The sequence below is a fragment of the Aphelocoma coerulescens genome, chromosome 6 (genome assembly GCF_041296385.1).
Source record: "Aphelocoma coerulescens isolate FSJ_1873_10779 chromosome 6, UR_Acoe_1.0, whole genome shotgun sequence".
Lineage (NCBI taxonomy): Eukaryota > Metazoa > Chordata > Aves > Passeriformes > Corvidae > Aphelocoma > Aphelocoma coerulescens.
The window spans coordinates 3401986-3425094 of NC_091020.1; the positions used below are offsets into that span (position 1 = coordinate 3401986).

Here is a 23109-nt window from a genome sequence, read left to right on the forward strand (position 1 = left end):
CAGGTAGGCAGAGCAGCTCCTTCAAGGCTCATTTGCCTCTTCTCTGCTCAAGTTCACCTATGTGTCATCCTTCAAACCCACGTGTCTCCCAGGACTCTGCCTGGGACTGCCCTGGACTGTGCCACTGGGACAGCATGTCTCCAAGTGTGTCCAGAGACGTACAAGGCCCTGCAGATCCCGCTGCAGCATCTCACTCCCTACAGCCAGCACAGCAGGATGCTCGCTCGGGAGCAGGGAGCACATACCACTCTCGTGATTTCCCACACAGCAGCGGTCCAAAGTGGAACTGATTTGTGCTCTCAACATACTCCTTGAAGACGATTTCATCATCTCCTATGGTCTCCCTCCACTGTGGAAACACCAGCCTGGGCAGAGAAAGTGGGGAAGGAGGAGCTATGAGATGCTCCAAGGAGGAAATGTAGTCAGAAAGCCATAACCCTTCCTGGTGGCTGAGGTACCGTTTGCCTTCCCAGCTCCCAGCAGGAGCCCAGGAAAAGACACTGGGCAATCTCTGGCAGCATGATCTGCCCAGGCCAGAAGCCCAAGGGGCAGCCCTGGCTGTGAGTTCAGGGGGCAGCAGTGTGGGAGGCTGCCAGGGGCTGCCAGCCTTACCGTGGGTTCTGGCTGATGCTGGGGTACAGGCCAGTGCCGCTGCAGGGCAGCTCGTACAGGCGCTTCATTCCCACAAGCTCAAACCTCAGTGTCTGCTGAAACTTCCCTGACTTGGTGGGGCAGAAGCAGACCTTCAGTTCCACCTCAGCCTCGGCAGGCACTATCCACCGGTACCGCTTCAGCCTGGCAATTAAAGAGGAGGCTTCAGGCATTGCTAAGGAGCAAATGAAACAAGGAGGGTGCACTCGCCATCCCATGGAGGCACTGGCACAGGTTCGCTGCAGAGCTGGGGACAATGGACCTTGTTTGGCAAGAGGACCAAGAAGCAGAGGCATCACCTCCTCCCATGCAGCTCACCTGAGGAATTCTGTGGGGAGTGAGGCACTTGGCAGCATGCTTTTCTTTGCCTCAGATGAACTTCTGGGTCTTGTGGAGGGATCCTGGGGACTTTCTGTGCTCTGTGTAGAGATTTGGTTCTCCTTTGGAGACTTGTCTTTGCTGGCCACTTTATCCATCTTTGGTTGGCCCTTGGCAGAACTGCCCTTTGCATCTGGGGTCTCAGCCTAGGGGGAGAGAGAAAAGGGAGGGAGAGGTGAGCCGTGCCCTGAGACGTCCCCATCCTGGAAAGTAAAATGGGGGTTTGTTAACCAACAGAAGAGAGAATAAATAAATAAGTCCACCTGCCCATGGACTTGGTCTTTCTTATCAGTGTTTGTTTTGCCTAGGACACCCCTTCTCACTCAGGACCCTCTTCTCAAAGGCAGTTTTTTTTTAAGTGATTTTTTTCCCTCTTACAGAGCTGCTCTGTCTCCAGCAGAGCTGTCTCTTTTGTCCCATCCCTGACAGAAAAGATACCTGCAGACACGGGGCCCTATCACATCCTCACTGCCTCTCCACAGTGATCCTTTTCCATCCAACCTGCCCCCCATGCCCCCATCTAGCCCGGTCCCTGCCCTGGCACCTTCAGTGCCGACACCACAGGAGCACCCACCAGATTGTCTTCCACAGCAGCACCTTCCGGTGCAACAATGGCGAAGGGCTTCACACGCTCCGCAGAGCCTGACCGCTCCTCCGGGTAGTCAACAATGGAAAGAACGGCAGCAGGGGGAAGGGGAGGCCCGTCGGGATGCAGTCCCAGATGTTTCAGCAGCTAAAACGGAAGAGAAAACCCTGTTTCTACTTCTGTCACCTTCACCCTCACACTCCTTCTCTACAGGCACTGAGCTTTTGGCAATGGGGTTTTTGATTTCTACCAAGTACAAGTGCTTTGTCATGCCCAGTGGGGTGAGCAGGCTCCAGAGCAGAGGCAGGAGCTACAAGCGGGACCGAGAGACAAACCTGTCCCCTGCGTGACTCAGCTGACAAAAACAATGACCATGAGCTGCCCTGCCCTGGGATTGTTTTTAATGATTTCCAGGCTGGGAAACTCTGAACAGATGGGATGCGTGTACACAGACCACTCCCACTTTCCACCCATCTGAGGGATAGTGATAACCTCGCCATCCACATGGATGCTACAGAGCCATTGTGGATCATCATCAGGGGCCTGGACAAGGCTCTGTGCCATTATCACCTGGGGGAAGCCAATGCTCCGAGGCCCAGGACCACGGAGAGCTCAGGATCTCAGCCTTGCAGGGTTTTACCTGGTCTTCCGTTGGCAGCCTCCCACTCTGCAGGATCTCCTTACGCATGTCCTCCATATTTGTGACCTGGATGTCCAAGCACGGCACCCCGACATGCTTGTCTCTGACTGCCCCTTCTGACACTTCGCTTTGGCTCTCCAGCTGAGATGACTGAAGACTCCTGTGGCTTCCATGTTTTTGTGCAGATTTCTTCACCACCTTCTCTTGAGGTTTACTGGTCTTCTTCTGATCTTTTTGTTCAGCTGAAGGCTGGGACTTGTTTTCCTTTTGGATCCCAGGTAACTGCAATGTACCCTCAACCCTGTCCCAGTAGGAGTAAACCTGTGTGATGTTCTGCTGCGATGACTCATAGATCTGAAACCTCAGGATCAAGTTCTTCTCCATCTCAGCTGCAGCATCTGCAATTTTGGTTTCCCCCTTCTCTGGGGCTTCCGTTTCCCCCTTCTCTGGGGCTTCCGTTTCCCCCTTCTTTGGGGCTTTCATTTCCCCCTTCTCTGGGGCTTTGGTGTCCTCCTTGTCTGGGATTATGATTTCCCACATCCTTGGGGCTGTGTATTTCCACTTCTCTGGGATGTTGGTTATCTTCATCTCCGGAGTTTTGATTTCCTTCCTCTCTGGGATGTTGGTTATCTTCATCTCCGGAGTTTTGGTTTCCTTCCTCTCTGGGATTTTGGTTTCCTCCCTCTCTGGAGTTTTGGTTTCCTTCTTCTCTGGGTCTTTGGTTTTCCCCTTCTGTGGTTTAGCAGGCTGCTTCACCAAGGAGACATCTTCCTTTTCCTCCTCCAGCTCCTCTTCATCCTCTTCATCCTCTAAGTCTTTTGACTCCTCAAGCTTTTGAGCCAGCTGCTTCAGCTCCCTTCAGCAAACAAAAACAGAAAACATCCCTGAGAGTCACCACCAGAAACACGGGCTCACTGTAATCCTGGCTGGCCCTGCACTTCACTCCTTGACCCTGAGGCCAGGCAGAACTGTGAGACCATTTCTGTGGATTTTCCACAACCCACAGAGGTTGGGAACATCCCAAGTGAGGGGAAAGGTGGGAGAGGACCTCCAGGACCAGCCAAACCTAAACCTTGGCATCATAAGGTCTCAACTGTGCAACCTCCCTCTTAAGGCACACCCACACACCTCCAGTCCACTGCCAAAGGCTGATCCACCATCTCTCTGCACTGATGCCTGAAGGAGCCCTTTGTCTCTTCATTTCCCAGTTTAAACCAGATTACAAATTGCTAACATCTGCCTATCCCTCCTCCAATTCTTACTCGACTCATTCCGCCCCCTTCTCCCTGGGCATAGCCTGTTCCTTAGTGAGAATAATCCTATCAGTCAGGAAGCAAAGGCTGCAGGAACTCCTCTCCTGCAAGACAGGCTCTTGACAGCCAGATTTCCTGCTGGAACCCAGCTGTGACCAAGGCAAACTTGTGCTATCTGTCATGGAAACCATTTGGAGCAGCCTCGTCTGTCTCCTCCCCACAAAACCAACTTCAGCCTGGGCTGAACAAAGTCCTGATACACAGACTTGCTTTAAGCAGCCTCCCCTCCCAGCTCCACACTTTTCCCGTGTGTCCTGAGCTGGGCTGCCTTGCTGGAGCAGAGCTTCTCCTGTGCTTGACTACTGCTGCAGCTGAAGGGGAGCCTAAAGGACACGAGCTTTTACGGTGTCCCACCATAAGGAGAACCCTGGCAGATCAGCATTGCAAGGACTTCGTCTGTGGCAGGACCAGGACCCAAACCAAGCCAGCACAGCTGCACCCCACACCCGCCCATACCACAATCCCACTGTTTTGGTGAAGAAGGGAGATGATGAAGAAGGTGCAAATCAACATCATGGACTGAAGAGACACTTCTACAGGCAGTGCCAAGGCAAGCCCAGAGCCCTGCAGGCATCATCTAAGCTGGAGGGCTCACCACTAAAATGGAGAAGATGATGTTCCATCTCAACAGAGGAAGGTCCTTCCTCTCTTGGGAGCCAGGGAACTGAGAGTGGCCATCCTTGTGCTGCTTCTGGCCTTTGCTATCAAACACCTCAGAGCTCTAACAGAGTCCTTGGAGCACAGAAACCCTCCAGAGACACTACCCTGAGCAGAGGCCCGTGGAAGGCTTACTCACCTCTCCCTCCGTATTTTCTTCCTTTCCAGGAGTATTCTATCCATTTCAGCTTTCTTCTCCTCAGGGAGAGCATCATATTCATCCTCATCCATTAGCAAGAGATGTTTTACTTTCCTCTCAAGAGCTTCGTTCTGCTGCCGCTCTTTAGCACAAACCAGAGAAGAAACCATGAGTGACTGCAAGCAGAGCTGGGTGCTCTGGGTCAGCTGCAAGGCTTCACAGCTTTTCCCAACCCAGCCTATCATACCAGGAGATATTGGGGAGCTCATATCCCTGCTCCAAAATTCAGACAATCCCCCAAACTATGGCCAGGCAGTGAGCTCCTGTGCTTTGCCTTGCTTAAGTGCACCAAGGCTGGGGGCAGTCGTTCGTCACTGAGCTACAGCAGCTTGCACTTGTGCCCAAGCTTTCATGTTAGAGATTAAGGTGAGTCTTAAAACCTCAGATCTCCTGCAACTCTGAGATGAGTGCTGGTTCCACTGAGGCAGAAGGTGGAAAGATGAATAAGAACATTTCTTACAAGCTCTGCTGCAAACCCAGATACACAGAGATAAGGCTGAGAGCTTGAGAGAGAAGATTTGAGAGGGATGGAGATATCTCACCTTCCTCCTGTCTTTCAGCTTCCTCCCTCTTTCTTTCAGCTTCCTCCCTGGCTTTGCAAGAAGCATAATCCTGATGCAGGTTCACAATGTAGATATGATGACGATTCTTGACGGCTTTGAGCACACAGAGCAGAGAAGATTCCAGGCTGCTTGCAAAGAGGCTCTCCAAGCCGTCAAAGATCGCTCCCTTGTAGCAGTCTTTGTGCTGCAAATCAAGGCAAGAGTAAGTCAGCCATCGCACAGGGGGGGCTCGCAGCTGGACAGTAAACCCAGATGTCACAAGGCACCAGCTATCCTTGTTCCAAGTGCATTAGCTAAGGCCAGCTTGGATCTTTCCCTATGCTCTGCCAACTAAGGGCATCTGCAGCTTTCCCCAAGGTTCCCTGCACACAGTCCAGGACCCTCCAACAGCACGTACAGACCTCCTCCTCTCCGAGTCACACCTCACTGCCTGTCTCTCTGGAGCAGGAATGTCTCCTTTTCCCCCACCCCACGTACCTTCAGCCTCTCAGAGAGGATGTCCACCAGCAGGTCCTCGGGCAGCACACAGCTCAGGCAGTTCAGCTCTTCCCCGCTGCTGCTGCTGATGTTCAGAGGCTGCGGTGCAGGAGCAGTGGAAACCGTGACTTGTAACGTGGACCATTGTAAGGAAATGAACCCCAGTGGAACACTCTGAACAGCTCCCACTGCTGGGCTTGGAGCTGGGGTTCTGCACCAGTGGAGACCAGAACAACCCTGCGGGGCAGGCCGGCGGCTCCAGGGGATGGATGGTCCTGGAGGGCCGATCCCTTGGCCAGCAGAGACCCAAGCTTGCAAGCCCCCGCTGCAGCCTCCCAGCGCTTTGCTCACTGCCTGCAGCCACACTAGCCAGGACTGCACTTTGATAACAAGCCACTGAGAACCAGTGGAGTTTGTCTGCCAGAGCACATTCCCAGCCCAAGTCATGCCCAGCCTGCCAGCTGGGCTTGGCACTATGGACCCACATACCAGGGCCTAGCTGGCACAGAGCCTCCTCTGTAAGCAGCCCCTGCCCATCTCAAAGACAGCGCAAAGGTCCCAGGCATCAACCAGTGCAGATCATGTTTACCTTGGGGTCCATTTTCTCGGGTGTGCTGGCTGCCTCCTTCTTTTTGTTCTCGCCTTTGGTGCTCCCCTTGAATTTTTCCCCTTGTTTTTTCTTGGACTGAATAGCAAGCTTAGACTTTTTACCTGCACAGGGAACAGATGGTTCAGGGGGGCTGTGAAAAGCAAGTAGGCACCTTTCACCACAATGGGCACAACCTTGGGCCCTGGAAGGAACAGGGCACTTTCTCCCCAGTTTGCTGGGCACTGGCAGCGCTGTTTCCCAGAAACAGCTCCCTCTCTGCTTCTCTTACCAGCATGGTAAAGCACAGCATCCCATACTTGATTTTAAAGCTAGCCCTATGTCCCTCCCAACAACTGTGCATGCAGGTGACACAGCTCACATAGCAGCTCCCCTATGGATCAAGCCAAAGATTCGTCCTCCAGGAGCATTGTTTCCATACACTGCACCCATCCTGCATTCTCATGTGGAGACCTGCAGTCCTGCCCCACTTGCATCACCCGTCTCCACTGAAGCTAAATCCTCCTTGTGGGAAAACCCCAGCTGGGACCCAGAGACCCAGACTCTTCTTCCTTCCACCAGAGCTCCCAAGCCAGCCAGGTTCAAAACTGAGCAATGCAAAACTTCCCCCTGCACCAAACCAGGTCTGGCCTCACCCTGCAGAGCTCAGGGCGCCAACTGCCCAATAGGTTTCATGAAAGTCTCCAGTCTCACGTGGAGAACAGCCCAACGTGCACGAGCTGTGTAACCTGACAGTGGGACAGTAGAGCTCATCTATAGCATGTCTCTCATTGGAAATTCCTCTGGAAGGCGTTTGCGAGGTTACACTCCTAGTCAGTTCTCTTGTGCTTAATGAGCCACTTCAGAGGGCTTTGTCCTTGTTAAAGTGGGCAGCAGTTCTGCCTGCTGCCCATGAGGAGCAAGCTCAATTCAGCTTTGAGGAAATACAGAACATTTGGGAAAGAGACAGGCGTGCTTCACCCCCCTTAGAAAACAAACATGCCAAGAATGGCAGCAAAGAGGACTATAAAAGAACTGCTGAGCCCTTAAAATCGATTTTTTTTTAGAAAAGCCAGAGATGCACTTCACGCATGTTCCCTAAGAGACACAAGAACTGTCCAACTGCTGCTCTGAGTAAGCAGAAGTGCACAGTCATGGTGGGGTTCTCAAGCCCTGGCTCTAGCTCCAGCATTTCTCCTTACTCCCTTTGTCTTCGTTTTCCAGCTTCTTGGCAGCCTCGGTGCAAAGCTCCCGGGCACGGAGCCCAGCTTCGCTCCCATCGTCGGCGATGGCCTCTTTCACCACGGCGTCTATGGACAAGTAGTCCGCGTCGTAATAGTAACACAGGGCCGCTGCTAACTCTGACTTTCCTGAGAGAGAGAGGAGGGCTGCTCGGTGACACTTGCACACGAGGCATTACAGGCCCTGGAAAAATCTTGACCAGGATTTCAAAGTTACAAGGACAGCGGGAAAGCAAGTGTCCCTCCAGGGGAGGCCATGAGGAAGGCAGCTTGAGCATGCTTACAAGCTCTGAATTCTAGAGCCAAGAGGATCATCTTCACCTCCTGCTCAGCTGAGGGCTTTGCCTCAAGCAGCACGGTCCCCCAGGGTGCGTTTCTCCTGCTTCCCCCTCTGCCTGCAGCCCAGGGCTGCAGCTCACATACCTGCCCGGGGTGCCCCGTGGACGATGACAACAATCCCTCTGCACTGCTGTGCTGCATCTGAAGACGGCTCCACGCCCATGTGGCGCATGACAGCCCGAGAGACGGGATCCCCAACTGCTTTCACCAAGGGCTCTGGGCAGAATGCGACACTCCCTTGACATGCTGCAGTGCAAAACCAGATGGAAAAGTCAGCCTCCTGCCTACCTTTGATCCTCATCATCCTCCCCATCTCCTCAGGTCCCAGGAAAGGAGACTCGCTGAAAGCAACATGAGCTTGTTCTTTTGTTGCTAGGAAGGTGCAAATATAAAAGAGCCAGTGATATTAGACCTGGTTCTACTGGCTGAAGAACTTGTCCAGTCCTAGTCTTTGTGGCTAAGGCACACAAGGGAATATCCTGATTATCTCCCCAGTCTGTGGTGGGCAGATAGGAGCTTGCTTTGGCTACACAGGGTTGGTAGAGGATGCAACAGCCCTTCACCCAGAGCTCCTCCACCCAGCTGGGGGACGGGCAGCTGCTAAAAGCATGGGCTTTCCCCGGAGAACAAGGTGAAAGAGAGTTCAGGGTGTATGGGCTGGACTCCCTGCTGTGTCCACAGTCAAAACAGACACTGTCAAACCCTCGCTGTTTTTCTCACCTGATGCTGCCTTGCCCATGTCCTGGGCCTCAGCATCGGCCTCAGCGTCAGCCTCAGCCTCAGCCTCAGCCCCGGCCTTGAGCTCTGCCTGTTGAGCCTTCAGCTTCTCATGTGCTTTGTAGTCCTCCAGCACCTCTGGGGGCAGCGTCTCACCCACAGCACGTGCAGGCATCAAAAAGGTCTTTGGGTACTCAGACCCCACCACCCTCCGCAGAATCTGTGTGTGTAGGGAAGAGAAACCATATGCAAGATTGCTTTCCTCGCCTTTCATCACACAAACAGACTCAGCAAACCATTTTCTCCCTCCTCCCTTCCTCCCAACACCACAAACTATTCAAGTCCTCCCACAGCATGTCAGCAGAGTTGGCTTTGCCCTGGGGATTGCCTCCATCTCCCTGGCACTAGCCTAGGAATGCTGGAGTGCTGAGAAGCTTGGGCAGCATGTGCATGGGACCAGACCTGCCTTCTCACCTTCTCCTCCTCAAGGTACTGCTCATCAAAATCCAGGGAGTAAAACTCAATGGGGAACTTGCACGGGTTCTTCACCACCACTGTGGCCTCCAACCCCTCGCTGCCCACCAGCACCCATCCCATCTTTAGTGCTGGGGGACTGAACTCCAACCGTGACTCCAGACCTTGTCCTGAGAGGTACAGCTTTAAGTGATTGCTGCTCCCACAAATGTTAACCTTCAGCTCATTCCTGTAAGACCTCTGAAAAGAGAAAAGCGCAGAAAACTCATCCATGAAGTCCCAGGTGACAGGACCCCAAATGCAACCCTTGCCCTAAAGTCAGCGTGTTATCAGTCCCTCCAAGGTGAATGGAAACCAGGTATTTACTTATGCTAGGGGCTACAGTGTCTGTGTCCTGGGTCTGAGTAACTGGAATGAATCCTGGTGTGCACTGTAAGTGGGTATTTGGGTATCAGACGGATGTACAACGGATTGTCAGATGTTTTCACCTAGTTATGCAGGAGTGCAATGCTCATGAGAAGGGCCCTTGGGGTTACAGTGTCCAGACACAGTCCTGGCACTGCTGCATCAGGAAAACATCAGCTCCAGGAGAGAGAGACAAATGAGTTCTCGCTGGCTAGAAATAAGGGTCATCTTCCCTGCTTAGTGTTTGGCTCTGGTCAAAGCCAGATGCAAGATGGTTACATCTCTCGAGCAATTAAAGATCCCTGGCACTGTCTGCAGGCACAGAAGCACTTGTGTCCATCCTGGTACACACTGTCAGTTTCCAAGACCCAGTGACCACTGGCAAACTACTTTTGGGAATGCTCCATCCTGTAAGTTGAATCCCCAGCTGCATGGGAACGTGCAGGCAGGCCAGAGCCCCAGGGACTGCTGACAGCACACCGCTACAGCTAACTGTCCTGCTGTACCCAGGAAGGTGTCTGGTGCCCGTTCTGTCTGTCCATTCCAGCAGCAGGATGAGCCTAGATTAGCCCTCCCAGGGTTATCCTCTGCCAGTGTGCAGCTGCTCTGCACCACGTCGCAGCTGCAAATACAGCCAGGCAAGGGGGAGGCTGAGGGGAGTTGGTGTGGCAGGATGTATCCACCTCCTCTCTGCCACAGTTGGTTGGTGCATATGCAAGAGATAACCCAGGCGAGTCACAGGCCCAGCAAGGGGTCATCTCTGGCACCAGAAGGGCTCAGGCCCCCAGCTAAGAATCAACATTTTAGTCTGGAAAGCAAATGTGGGAAGAGATGAAAGAAAAATAAATATTCTTGACCAAAAGACACGGTTCTTCTGTCTAGAAAAGCCCACACCATTATCATGGAGACAGAAGCCTTCTACATGCATGCAATGAAGGCATGCAGGACTTCTTCCCACAGTCTGGAGCAAGATCCGTGGTTACTTTCCTGGGAATCGAGGGAAAGGATTTTGATGTGTGCTCCATCAGGAATTGGATGGTGAGAAACACTGGATCCTAAGTTATATTATTTCTTCGCTAGCTGTAAAATTAATGGTACCTTTAGCCCCGCATCTAACACAAGCTGTCTCTTTTTGCCTTATTCCTGTGTAGTAATAGTCTGTTTTAAGTCTTATGTCTGTTAGCTCTGAAGTCTATTAAATAATGTTCATTCTATCATAGACTGAATCAGGCATTATTAAAGAACTTAGGAATGAGAGTGGGTTTTGGGATGCTGGCCATCCCTATAAAGCTACTGCCTGCTGTCAGAGGCCTGGGCAAAAGGCAGGGACTTATTTAAAGCCACATCATCCATTCAGAACAGTTGGGCACATCCCCCCAATGTGCCAGGAGGCAGCCACAGAGCCCTGATGCTCTCTGTGCAAGCTCCCTGTGGGCATTTCAAAGCACATCTCACAGGAGTGCTCTGTGGGGTGAACGGAGCCACGCTAAGAACGGGGCTTGCAGAAAGCTCCCCGTGAAGGCCGAGCTCATCCCACACTCTCTGCAGCAGGCCCTCGTTTCCAGATGGCCCTGACACCCCTGGGCTGACACCTGCCAATCTCACCTCTTCCTTGGGTGCAAACTGGATTTCCAGGTTCTGCCACTTTCCTGGACCAATGATTCCTCTGGAGGGCATCACTTTGAAAGGACAGGGATGCTCCTCCTTAGTCTTCTTCGGCCTGTCCTTCAGCTTCGGACGTATGGGCGGTATAAAGGGTTTTTTCTGTTGGGCACAGAAACCAATCGTGGGAGGCCTCCTTGGTCGGCGGGGACAGAGCCTCAGTTCCTGTAGCGCTCTGAGACACTGATATGGGGCTGAGAGCACCCACAGCCAAACCAAGTGTGGCCCCATGGCCTCGAGCTGGAGGGAAAACCCGCAGACAGGGCAGGCAGATGGGGAACTACTGTCCTCAGAGGAGGAGGAATGGGTGAAGATGGCAGGAAAGCAAAGCATCAGCTAATGGAACAGGTCCAGGCAAACCAGCCTTGATCTAGACCCTCAGAAGCTTCCTCAAACACGCTGTAGACCCAAGTGCTCAGGCAGCCGCGGGAGCAGAAAGGGCGAGAGACACAAAGAAAACCCAACCAAGAAGTTCCGTGTTCCACGTTGCCTGTGCTTTACCTTAGGCTTGACCTCAGAAATGAACCATTCGCAGGGTACTCGGAACCAGTTGTAGAGCCGGACTGTCTCAACCTGGCACTGCCCAACGATGGTATCATGGAACTGAAATCTGTCCTTGGAGAGGTTGAGCGACTGTCCAAACACTTTGGCACGGAGGTGGATGTGACACGTGGGGCCTTCTGTTACCTGGAGAAGGACAGAGAATTCAGCTGAGAGTCCAGGTGACATCTGCTGCTGTGCCCAGCCTGCTGTCTGCCCAAAAAGCTGTGGTACCATGATGGGCAGCACCACATCCACTTCTCCCACTGGCTGGCGGGTGCTTTCAAAGCACACTTCAAACGACATGGCGCATCTCTGGGACAGGTTCACCTCCTCCAGGTTCACTGTGAAACCTTGAACAGATGAAAACAAAGCAGCTGAGATACACAAGAAACACAAAACGTGTCATAAGCACATTAAGGCCTTACAGGGGTCCTGGCTGAGAAGTCTGGGAAAAACCCCATGCCCTGCTGTGACCGGGACAAAAACCTAAAGGGTGCACCTGAACACCCCTCAGACACAGTGAGCCACTGGGATGGAAGCACAAACTTGCCTCGAGGCCTCTTTTGGAACCTGTTTTGATCCACCAGAGGAACTCAAAGGCCGTTTCCTCAAGAAAAGATTAACACAAGTGCTGTGACAGTGTCAACTTCAAACAAAGCACTTCTAAACCACAGCAGACCCCACTGGTTTGCAAAACAAGCCCACAGAGTGCTGAAAGAAACTTGATGCTCATAGGAGCCAAGGACAGAAGATGCCAGAGGTGACCAGGGTGATGAGCTCATCCTGCCCCTGCACTGAAGCATTAAGGCAATTGCAGGCAGGCCAGGTCCCCAGGCACAGCTGGCCAGGAGAGTTCAGGCTCTGAAGCTCCCATCAGGGGCACCGAGAAGAAAAAGCTCAAAAACCTTAAGTTCAGTAGCTTAAGCTAATCTGTCTGAGACACCTCCTTCAAGCCCACAGGAAGTGTCTCCAGCACTGCCTACCTGTGTCCTGCAGGACAGACTCATCGACTTGGAAGGACACTTCCATTGGCCCAGGGTTGCTGATCTCCACAGTGCGTTTTTCAGTGTAGCCCTTAAGGACAGTGCCCATGTCCAGGATGTACTCAGGCAGCTCAATGCTGGAAGAAGGAGTAAGGACAGTCCTTAAACAACAGCCCAGCTACATGTCCAAGCAGACGGAGGATGCAAATAAAGCGGCTAATTCTGTATTCATTCCTGTAAAAACTCAAGCAATGAAACTCCAGACCTGACCGCCTGGAAATGACTTCAAGAAGTCACAGGGAGTGCAGGTCCTAGGTTTTATCAGCTACCAAAGGTACTGAAAGTAAAATTAGTTTAAAATGGACACTGGTCACAGCTCCTCTGCTATGAAAAGCCAGTAGAGGTGAGGACACTGGGCCTCAATAAAACTGCTTAGCCTGGTGTACAGCGTGAGCCTGAAATTGCTTTGGGGCCTACACGTAAGATTTGCCTGTACAGGAAATCTTCACTGCAACCAGAACTGCCACCAAAGCAGCACCAATAAGCATAATAATCCGTTAATACTGGCAAAATTCACAGGAAGGTCCTTTCCCAGAGCAATCCAACTCAGGAAAGCACACGAATGATCTGTTTTGCAGAGCATTTTCTTCCTGAAGTAGAGCTTCCTGTGCCTGTGCTGCATTACAAAGGAGCACAGGGAAAGTCACCTAGGTAAGATCTGCCACCCCACCAGCACGTAAACCACCTGATTTTGGGTTTTAAAGGCTTTGCTGATGTGTGCAGTTCCCTGCTCTTTTTGTTTAGTGTGCTCTGTTAGTTGGAACAAAGACATCAGCTGTGAGTTGTCTCTTTCAGAGCTAGTCAACAGGGTCAGAATCTACGCTATCTGGAAGGGCTTGAAGGTCTGCACTGGGTCCCCTGAGCTCTAGGGCAGAACCCCACACTTGTGGGAAGCTGGGCAGTCCCAAGTTCAGCATGATGCTGGGGAAGGGAGGGCACTCAGTTGCTCACAGAGAGCGTGTCACAGCAGCCACCAGGGCCAGACCCTGTCTCAAGTCCCCAGCTATTGCCAGTTCTGCAGGCACAAGGAGCTCCCAGGAGCAGGAGGCACTGCTGGGTGTTACCCACGGGGCACCTCGAGATGGGCATGGGAGTCTCCACTCACTTGACAAGATTCTGGCGCATCTCCTTGCCAGGGAACAATTTCCCGGTGTGAATTCTCTGCCGCTCCAGAGCAGCCTGCCTTATCAGCTTCTTCACCAGCTTTTTTTGCATCCAAGTGTCCCACTGAGGGAAGGGAAGACAGTGGCTGGTTAGCAAAGGTCCTTCCCAAGGCCCAGCTTGTACCTGATAGAGTATCCCACCCTGCTCTTGTTGAGAGGGAGGATGGGGTGCTCCTGTCTGGCTGCTCAGTGTCTGGGACACCGCCTGCTCTCCTAACCAGGACCTCATCTCCAGGGAAGTAACTCCAGCATCTTTGCCTGCCCAGACACTGTTAGCAAAGCTGATCTGGCCAGACACACAGACAGACAAGCCAGGAACCTGCCAGAGCTCCAGACACTCGCCTGCCCTCCGCCAGTGCCAAAGCAGCTTGGACAAAAGCTGTCTTGAAAAGGAACCGGGACCAAGCCGGTGCCTCTTGGAGATGAGCACTGCCAGCACAGTCCCATGGCACAATCAAGCAGCTGCTGTTCAGGTCTGTAAATCTGGCAGGGTTTGGGCTGGGACCAACAAACTGCCTAGCAATGACCTGCATCTCCTTCAAAGCACCCTCAACTCCATCCCTTGAGCATGGCCTTCAGGAGCCCTCCCTGGGGTAGCCAGGAAGTTGGTGCAACCCCAGGAGAGACCATGACCAGAGGGGCAGCCCCTGGGCCAGTGCTGAGCAGACACATGGACGGGAGTGGGCAGGGAGGTCCCAAGTGCCATCAGGGCACCGGGAAGCTGCTGTGGGCTGCAAGGGGCTCAGGTGACATGGAGAGGGTGGCATGTGCCAAACAGGGCTGCAGCTGTTCTTACTACAGTGTCAGAGCCAAGCATGTGTGACTTCAGATTCTGAATCGCCAGGGTCTCAGTCTTCAGTGTCTCAGCCTTCTCCCAAATAAGCGATTTATCTTTTTCCCTGCGTTGTTGCACATTTTTAATGAGCTCTTCCAGTGCCTTCTCATATTTTTCATTTCCTGAAGGAAGAAAACATCCACAAAGAGAAATGTTAGCAAAGTGCCATCCCATTTAAGATGCAAAGTCCCACTTCCCCAACACTGGCCTCTCCCAGAAACAAACCCCTCAGGCTGTCTATGAAAAGTGGATGCTGCTGCTGCTGCTCTCTGAGTCCTCATGTTCACTCCCACCCATCTTCCTCCCCACAGAGCAGCTTCTCTTCCCCTGCAGTTATCATGCAAACCCAACTCTGCCAAAAGCCCTGCCAGCCTCTCTTACAGCTTTCCCAAGCCATCATCCTTCCAGGAGCCTGCCAGACAGACAAGCTCTGCAGGATGGTTCCTGGGACAAAGCCCACATGGGATCCTCTGCTCAAGACTCAGGAAGCAACCAGAGGGCTTGAGTTGGTCTGGGAGTCCTGCAACCCTCCAGCCTTAGTGGAGGTGGGCATGAGCTGCCCTATGGGCATATGGTAGGGAACAAAACCAGAGGGGCCCTTCCTGGGGACAATCAGGCAGTGCCCACCTTTGATGTTCCAGGGCAGGTTGATACTGGTAATGGGAAAAACCGCTTTTCCTTTCAGGCAGATATTTTCTGGGTCCAGGTCAGCCACTTTAAGTTCAAAAATCCTGCAGAAGGCTCCTGGTAATCCTGGGAGGTAGGAGAATGTCAGCTCTTTCCTCTCACCACACCCAATGGAACCCTGCAGGTATGGGAGAAGAGGGAGGGAATGAATCAGAGAGCATTTAATAGGGGATGGCTCAGGGGACAGACAGGCTGAGAAGAGAAGACAGGTTCTCATCTAGAAAAAAACATCAGACCACATCCCTTTCTAACTTCCTTGTGCCCAAAAGCTCACACCTCCAGCCCCATGGTGCAGTGTGTCCTCCTGAGGTCTGGCAAGGCTGCAGCCCCAGCACAGGCTGATGTGAGCACAGCTCTGCTGCTAATGGGGTTTTCCCTCTGCCAGCAAGGGCCTGCCTCAACAAAAAAAAGGTTCTTTTGCTGCCCCTGTGGAAGGGAAGTCCCTGCACTCAGCAGGGCCAGCAGCTCCTCTCATCCCTTGTATTAGACAGGCATGAAGAAATGGGAAGGCCAATCAGCTTCCTCTTCCCACTGCAAGGAGGGACAAAGGCAGGAGTGCTGCTTCAGCTCAAAGACATCCAGGCAGGACTGAGCAGCTTGGACAGTGGTGGGATGCTGCAAATACTTCTCCTTACACTTCCAGCCCCGCTTCTCCCTGGCCCCCTCACTGCCCCACAGAGCTGCTGCAGAGAAGCAACGCTGGAGGAGGGAGGGACCGGCACAGAGGCTGGGACAATTTCTGGCAAAGGAGCTTCAAGCCTATGTAAGGGATGTGTAAGTGCTGCTTAGCACTGGCAGCAGGGAGGCAGGGCCAAGGACTGTGTCCTGTGTGATCACACAGCCTGGGTAAGGCGACCCTCAGAAACGCTCCAGTGCCAGCACAGCCAGAGATTTCAGCTGTCGAGGTCCCCAGAGTGACTGTGAGGACCCGGTTTCATTTTTATTTATGCCTTAACCTATGTTATAAATCCATTTTCTGACATGGGGTGAAAAATTACTGTTGGGCTTGTACGTGCGCTGGGAGCCTTAACTCGTCCCGCTGGTCGGGACCATACCCCTTCTTTATCAATAAACATTTTTCAGATAGAATATTTGTTGCGTTTGTGCCTTATTTTCACCCGAGAAATCTATCAAAAAGAACTCTCCTCTACTCCTCTTACAAAGGGGCAGGACAGTGACCAATACACTTGTACCTCCTGCTGGTGTCTGCCCTGTGACAGCAGAGCCACCCACCAGGCAAGGCTATGGGGGAGTCTACAGGAGAGCGCTTGTTTGACCTTCTCTGCCCACAGCAGAAATTGCTTGCAGTGCTCTCTCTCTCCTGGCGGGGTTTGGGGTTTCCTCCCCCCCCCACTTTTTCCCCTCTTTCTTTCCCCTCTCTTCCCCACCCCCGCACCCCTTTCTCCCCTTTACTCTCCTGAGCCACCTGACACAGGGCTGGGGTCAGTCACTTGCGCTACTTACACTGCTGGGTTTGACTGTAAACACTCCATCCAGAGCTTGGTCTGCAGTGGCAGTGCTGGGGTTTAGCACCCAGTCGAATGGTATCTTGCCTGTGTTCGTCAGGACGACCTTGCTATGATGAATTTCATTAAACATCTGGAGAGAAGGCATAGGAGGGGGAAGTTACAGACCCAGGCCTGCTGCTGGGAATCTCCTTCCTCTTTCCTGGGGTTGAAAGCAGACACATCGTGGGAGCAGGGACAGGGGAGGAGATACAGGCACTTGGGAACCTGGGGAACCCCCAGGCACAGGGCACCTGCCCAGAAACAGGGAGCTCTGGCAGCACACAGAGGTGTGGTAACAACCATGTCAGGGCCAGTAATAAGTGAACCAGAGGACACGAGTCCTGTGCACTCTGAGGGGTCACCAACAGCCAGGAGAAACAAAGGAGGTGGCACTGAGGCATTCCAGAAGAAAAGGCACCTGCATGCAAATAGTGCAGGCCACAAGGGAGTCACACGAGGCCAGCAGCTGGAAATATCTGTGGGCTTTCAACTGCAAAGGAGTGAAGTGGGGATTACTCTGGGACAGTCTCTGCAACTACAGTGGCTGGAAGCCCAACTTCTTCCCTTGATTATTGTGTGGATTAAGCAAGAGCTTTAAACAAGGGCACCTCCTTGGAGGTCAGGCTTTAGGAGTGGATCAGCAGAGGGATGTCTCAGGGACATGCCCCTCAGAGCATCCCCACTGGGACCCTGCCTGCCCCAGAGGCAGTGTTAGGAGCTCTTGAAAAGGAGGCATTCCCAACATTTTGGAGGGGGGTGGAGATGGCCGTTTTAAACCAGCTTGGATGCTGGACGTAGCCCTCAAAGGTTGTACTCCCAAGCCACAGAGCCAACAAAGGCTGGGAAGGGGAGGGAGCCCTGGAGCGAGGTGGGCAGGAACCCGCTGGCCGTGGTTCCAGGGCAAGGAGCTGTGCCAGGGGACATGTGCGGTACCTGGACCCCGCAGTTGATCTCCCGGACACTCAGGGAGTAGTGGATGCGTTGGGCCTCCCCGGTCAGCTCCACATCATAGGTGGGGCCTCCCTCCACATTGCACAGTGCCGTGACACGGGCGATGCTGTTGAGGTGGCCAGAGAAGCGGAAGGTGACCTGCTGGCTCTCTCCTGGCTGCAGTTCACCCAACAGCGGCAGGATCTTGAAAGCCTGGATGGAGGACAGGAGAGATGGAGGTGTTGAGCATGGAAGTGGATGCAGAAGAGCAGCTTGGAGCGAAGTGCAGCTGTCGCCGGAGGGGCCTATTCCTCAAACACAGCCAGAATCACCCAATTCTCATCCTGCATCCATGCCACTGACCAGTGGAGGGACCATGGGGAAAACCTCCCATACTCATGGATCAATGCATTAATTATACGCTACATTAAAGTGAACTGGGATGTCTCCTGGCAGCAAAAAATTCTCTCTGATGCACAACTTGCCTTTAAAAGCATTTCTTACTGCTTTTAGAAAAGGAGACGACTCAGAGTGAGTGCTCTTGGAGCTCAGGGAGCTCAGGAAAGGACTCCAGCCCAGCTCATCTGACCCGAGACTTTTCCCCTTGCTCTCTGATTTATATGCTGCTTTCTCAAGGTGCTACAGCAAAGCTCCTGCAAAAACTTCCTATGGACCCGATGAGGTCCAAGGGCAGCAATGGCCTCCATAGGTGCTGCACAGCGTCCTGGGGCAGCCCTACAACATGTCCTGCACGGCCTTTCCAGTGACCAGTTGCTTCAGCAACACTGGAGGGTCTGGCTCTGGAGGGATGTGAGGCTTCTCTGTGAGTTATGCTGAAGGCCACCAATGGGACTGGGAGCTTGCCACACTGAAAGGGAGACCTGCTTGCCACACTGAAAATGTGGAAGTGAGACAGATTCCCACTTACCTGGTCCACTGGGATGGGACTGTAGTTTAGCTCTATGGAGTGTCTGAATGCCCCCAATCCTAGGGGGACGTAAGAGTGTCCACGAGTATATGGCGGCACCTGAAAAACAAGCCATCTTCCATGCTAGGAGGAAGAGACAGCCACTTTGCAAAGTCTCATTTTGTAAGACAGCTCCAGGGCCACCACTGGCAATACTAGCTTTGGGGTGAAGGCAGAGACCTGGAAACAGGTGGTCTGGCTGGGTTGGGAAGTGGGTACATGGAGATAAGGGTTCGTCCCAGCTTGCTCTAGGAAGGAAGCTGGAGATCTTCTAATATCATCATGATGCAGATAAAGACCTCATTTGATATTGTAAAGAAAATAAGCCAAAAAAATCCCACACTCAACACAGGTCTGTAGGATCTGAGTGAGTGGGCTTCTCTGAGCAAAACTCTCCTATTTCTCCCTCCCCAGATACCCCAGGCCCAGCCACTGGCCCTGCTGCCCAGCCCACTCTCAGGGCACAGGACAGCAGGGCAGCAAAAAGGGAGGTCGGCACGAGCATGACTTTTTGGTGGCAAACTGGGGAGGCAACACAAGCAGTAGATGTACAAGAAAATCTACCTCTGTTCCTGTAAGTCCTTCCTGTCTGGCAAGACGCTGTAATTCTTCAATGATTGGGGATGGCACCTCCACATTTCTAATCCTGAAGCGTCTCTGTTGAGGTGTCGAGCAATCCAAACAGGTTCTCTTCTCCGTTGGTGGGTGGGGTTGGAATTTAGGTGGGTAAGGCTCATATCTGGAAAATAACATGACTATGAACAGGGACCTGCAGTGGGAGGGAGGGACATGTGCACAAGCAGCTCCTGGTCAGGATGCAGCCCCTGGATGGGGGCTGGTGTGTTGAGCTCAGAAATGGTCTGATCCAGCCCTTCCCAAACCAGGCTGGAGCAGGTCCATGCTCAGAGCAGCCCAGGGATGATGCTGGGCTTGCAGTGGTGCAGCCAGCTGGTAACTGCTTGCAGTGAAGAACTACACAGGACAGGGATTAACACCTTGCAGGGATGCAAAAAGCACAGTGGGAGAGGAAAAGACAGAGAAGACATGCAAAAAGGTGAGATTTGAGGCACCAAGGGGCAGACCTGGCCAGTGATGAGCCAGCACAGCCCCTGCAGTGCCCAAGGCCAGAAACTCTGCATCTCTACCAGGTATTTATCTGGAATGTTTCCCTGACAGTGGTGGGGGGGGGGGGGGTTGGTTAACATTTTCCAACACTCCCAGGTGATTCAGGTCACATTCCCCATTTTCAATTGAAGCAGGTGCTCAGGGTAACTCTGCTTGTGTTTCTAATGCCACATGAGGGACACAGTTGAGCCGTGCCTGCCTGACACCCTGCTGAGCTGCAAGTGTTCCCCACACAGTCAAACACGACCTGGATGCTCCATTCCCAGACAGGAATTCAGTGCCTTTAATGACCTGCTCCCCAAAGAATAACTGTCTTTAGCTTTGTAGCTTGTTATCTAAGGCTGGGTTTCATTTCTGCATGAGAGGCTCTATCCATCATAACCCCCACGAGATCCCTAATCATTTATTCCACTGTCTTTAGTTTTAATAAATGGCTTGAGGCAACTTCCCAGGACCATGGTGCCCAGACAACAGTATTTTTCACTGTAAAATTAAACTCTCTGGGAGCCTGGGATGGGAGATGATGTGATGAACAAGTCCTGCTGCTGAGCAGTACAGAACCCATAAGGGACATGTTGCAGTGGGGAAAAGTCAAAATGAGTAACAAGTGTCACAAAAAAAGGAAGGGAGTGAAGAATCCAAGGTGTCCACTGAAAGCTGACCCTTGGGAGAGAAATTGTCCTGGCACTAAAGGAGTTGTCTCAGAAAAGAAGGAAAGGGAAGGTAACAAGATGTTCAGCATCAGCCCAGGCGCTAAGCAGCTCTTTCTCTGGTGTGAACTGGGACTTTCTGGGCATCCTCCAGCACAGTGCAGGGAGGAAGGCAAGGAGCAGAGAGCAGCTCCTCTGCCTGCAGACAGGACCCATCCCAAAGCACAGGGGCCAACCTCCACCAGCACTGTGCAGCTGGGACTAGGAGCCCTTCCTCAAGGTGGACATTTGCCTCAGGCCACCAGAGGCCTGAGAAAGCAGCTTTCCCCCCAGCTTTCCTTCCCAGGGGAAACCACTACGGGGGCTACACAACACTAAATTGGTGGAAAACACCTACTCCCTGAGCATCCAGCCTGACCATGGCTGGTCAGTGTTACTTGCACAAGGGAAAGTCAGAAGCAATTTGCCAGATCCCAGGCAAACAGCTCTGTTCTTTGCAAAGTACAAACAGGACACCAGGAAGAAGAGCTTTAAGGAGAGGGCAAAGGTGCACATACCTCAACTTGTTCACCTGGCTGTCCTCATGGAATGACCAGTGGTACTTGACACAAAGTGGGCTGTTGTTGGTTATCTCCAGAGAAAGCACTTTTTCAGTGCCGGCTTTGATGCAGCCAAACTCCAGGGCACTGGGCTGGATAAGGAGATTCGGGAAGTGGACTTCTCCCCGAAGGGTGATATACTCCTTGTAAGGATGGCCTCTGACCATGTCTATTGTCAGAACCTTCTCTTCTTTCCAGCTATGAAAATCCCGTTCATAAGCTGGGTCAAATGCAACGTAGAGATGACTGGTCTCGCCTACGTCCACTGTCACAGGCTGCAAGGAGATGAACAGTAATTAATCACCCGTGGGATGACGTCCCAAGGTCTGACTGCGGGAAACAGTAAACGTTCAAAGTGTGACCCCACGGGGGCTTCTCAGTTCACCCTCATTTCTTTACAGCGAGGGTCTGACTGCAGGCACCACGCTCTGGCCCGAGATCCTCTCAGGCTACCCTTTCTGTGCTCAGCAGCAATACAAGGGGATGGCTGCTGGAGAGCTGGGATGCTTTCCAGGAGACATCTTTACTGCATGGCTGGACCAGACCTAGTTGCCTGCTCCCTTCTCCTTATGCCTTAAAGCCAGGACGGATCTTCTCAATTCAGATGAGATTTTGCTTCCTTCAGCAGCTCTGCTGATGCAGCTCAGGCCAATCCACTGCTGACACTACAGAATAAACTTCTCGACTCGAGGACCTCCCAACAGAAAGGCACCACCACATCCCTCCCCTTCAACCCCCCCTGGAGGAGACCAGGGCTGCTCACCTGGCCAAATGGGAGGGGCTGCTGGTGCGCATCGCAGACCATGAACGGCTGCTCCAAGGACAGCATCAGGTCGAGTGGCAGGGCGCAGGTGTTTTTTAAAGACAAAGGCTGGTACTGCAGAGTCAGAACATCGCTGGGTTTCTACAGCAACAGGAGACAAGAGAAAACAACCTCAAGTGGCCACAGACCTCCTCCTGCTTCTGCTGCGTTTCACATTTTTCAGCCCCAGAAGTGCATCCATCTCTATTACTCTTTCTATTTGTTTCCAGGAGATTTTTCTTTATAGCAGATGCTTTTCATGTTTGAAACCACAGCATCCTCTGGGGGACAGGGAAATACTCCCACGTACAAATGAGGGAATAGGCCCCTGAGAGGAGGCAGCTGCTTGAACAAGATCTAAAGCAGAAAGTGAATCCAGAGCATTTGTCTCTAGTTTTGTCTCTCTATTGAGCAGAACAGCACTAGATGATCTTCACTCACATACAGTCATTTCTTACAACCTTATTGGCTCTAGCAGCCTCATAAAAGCAGTTCATCTGCAACATGTGTCCTGCTGCCCTTGCTACAGGGACAAGGTGTCTGTGGCTTCACAGCTCTGATCAGCCTAGGCTCTTCCTTCCTGTCTATGCATTGTGCTGGGCTTTCTGCATGGTTTAGAGAAACCAGAGAGTTTGGGAAACTAGTTCTGGATGTACTGATACCAAACAGGTGCTGTGCTATAGTATGTGATAAATCAGTGTGTGTGGCATTGAGCAGAAGCCAGGCAGAATCAGGGAGAGCTGAAAAGCTTCTAATTACATCTGAACTGCCTGTTCAAGGGATTCTGTGATTCAGTGGAAGCCTGGGAACCAGAGGAGAGGCCTGAAACTACAGAAACCAAATAATGAAACAGCTCTTTTTCAGACAACTTGCAGGAGAGGGAAAGATGACGCAGGAGTTGGGATCCAGAGACTAAAGGGCACCTGCTCTGCCCCAGTGTTATCATCACTGCAGCTGCAGGATGTCTGGGGGTCCTTTGAGGCAGGTGAGGCTTGGGGAAATGCACAGAGCTGTACCATACAGCTATACCATAAAGCATTCATGCCAACAGCAGAGAAGGCAAAGAGACACAGGAGATGATGGGTTTTTCCTTGTAAGCCTGAGGAATTCACAGGAATCCCCATTTTCCCCAGCTTCCCTACAGCATCAGTGTTTAGACATCACCCTGCCTTGGAGGATCCTCAAAAATCTCCCTTTATAGTGAGCAGAGAAACTGGCATTTCTCTGTAAGTGGCCACGATCCCCTTTGGCAGTGCAGCTGTTACTGCAATTTTATTTTGAGGAAGTTAAACACCAGTCTCATCTCTAAAAGCATCCTCACTCACTTTACAAAGTGCCTCAGGAAGGGTAAAGAGGGGCTTTAACACAA

General features: G+C 52.4%; 1 protein-coding gene across 1 annotated transcript in view; it reads right to left on the reverse strand.

Moving 5' to 3' along the window:
- The window catches only part of LOC138112757 (hydrocephalus-inducing protein homolog), a 78202-nt gene that overhangs the window by 16067 nt on the left and 39026 nt on the right, over nt 1-23109 (reverse strand). Inside the window, exons 21-46 of the mRNA XM_069020356.1 lie at nt 21702-21842; nt 20897-21213; nt 19129-19303; nt 18526-18624; nt 17601-17810; nt 16624-16758; nt 15100-15277; nt 14434-14594; nt 13580-13701; nt 12415-12551; nt 11663-11781; nt 11390-11575; nt 10832-10990; nt 8822-9061; nt 8351-8567; nt 7715-7876; nt 7253-7420; nt 6054-6175; nt 5465-5638; nt 4967-5171; nt 4365-4506; nt 2256-3111; nt 1604-1762; nt 970-1175; nt 613-795; nt 246-365 (exon numbers count right to left, since the gene is read on the reverse strand). Of these exons, the coding sequence (XP_068876457.1) occupies nt 246-365; nt 613-795; nt 970-1175; nt 1604-1762; nt 2256-3111; nt 4365-4506; nt 4967-5171; nt 5465-5638; nt 6054-6175; nt 7253-7420; nt 7715-7876; nt 8351-8567; nt 8822-9061; nt 10832-10990; nt 11390-11575; nt 11663-11781; nt 12415-12551; nt 13580-13701; nt 14434-14594; nt 15100-15277; nt 16624-16758; nt 17601-17810; nt 18526-18624; nt 19129-19303; nt 20897-21213; nt 21702-21842 (5093 nt within the window). The remainder of the gene's footprint in view (nt 1-245; nt 366-612; nt 796-969; nt 1176-1603; nt 1763-2255; nt 3112-4364; nt 4507-4966; nt 5172-5464; nt 5639-6053; nt 6176-7252; nt 7421-7714; nt 7877-8350; nt 8568-8821; nt 9062-10831; nt 10991-11389; nt 11576-11662; nt 11782-12414; nt 12552-13579; nt 13702-14433; nt 14595-15099; nt 15278-16623; nt 16759-17600; nt 17811-18525; nt 18625-19128; nt 19304-20896; nt 21214-21701; nt 21843-23109) is intronic.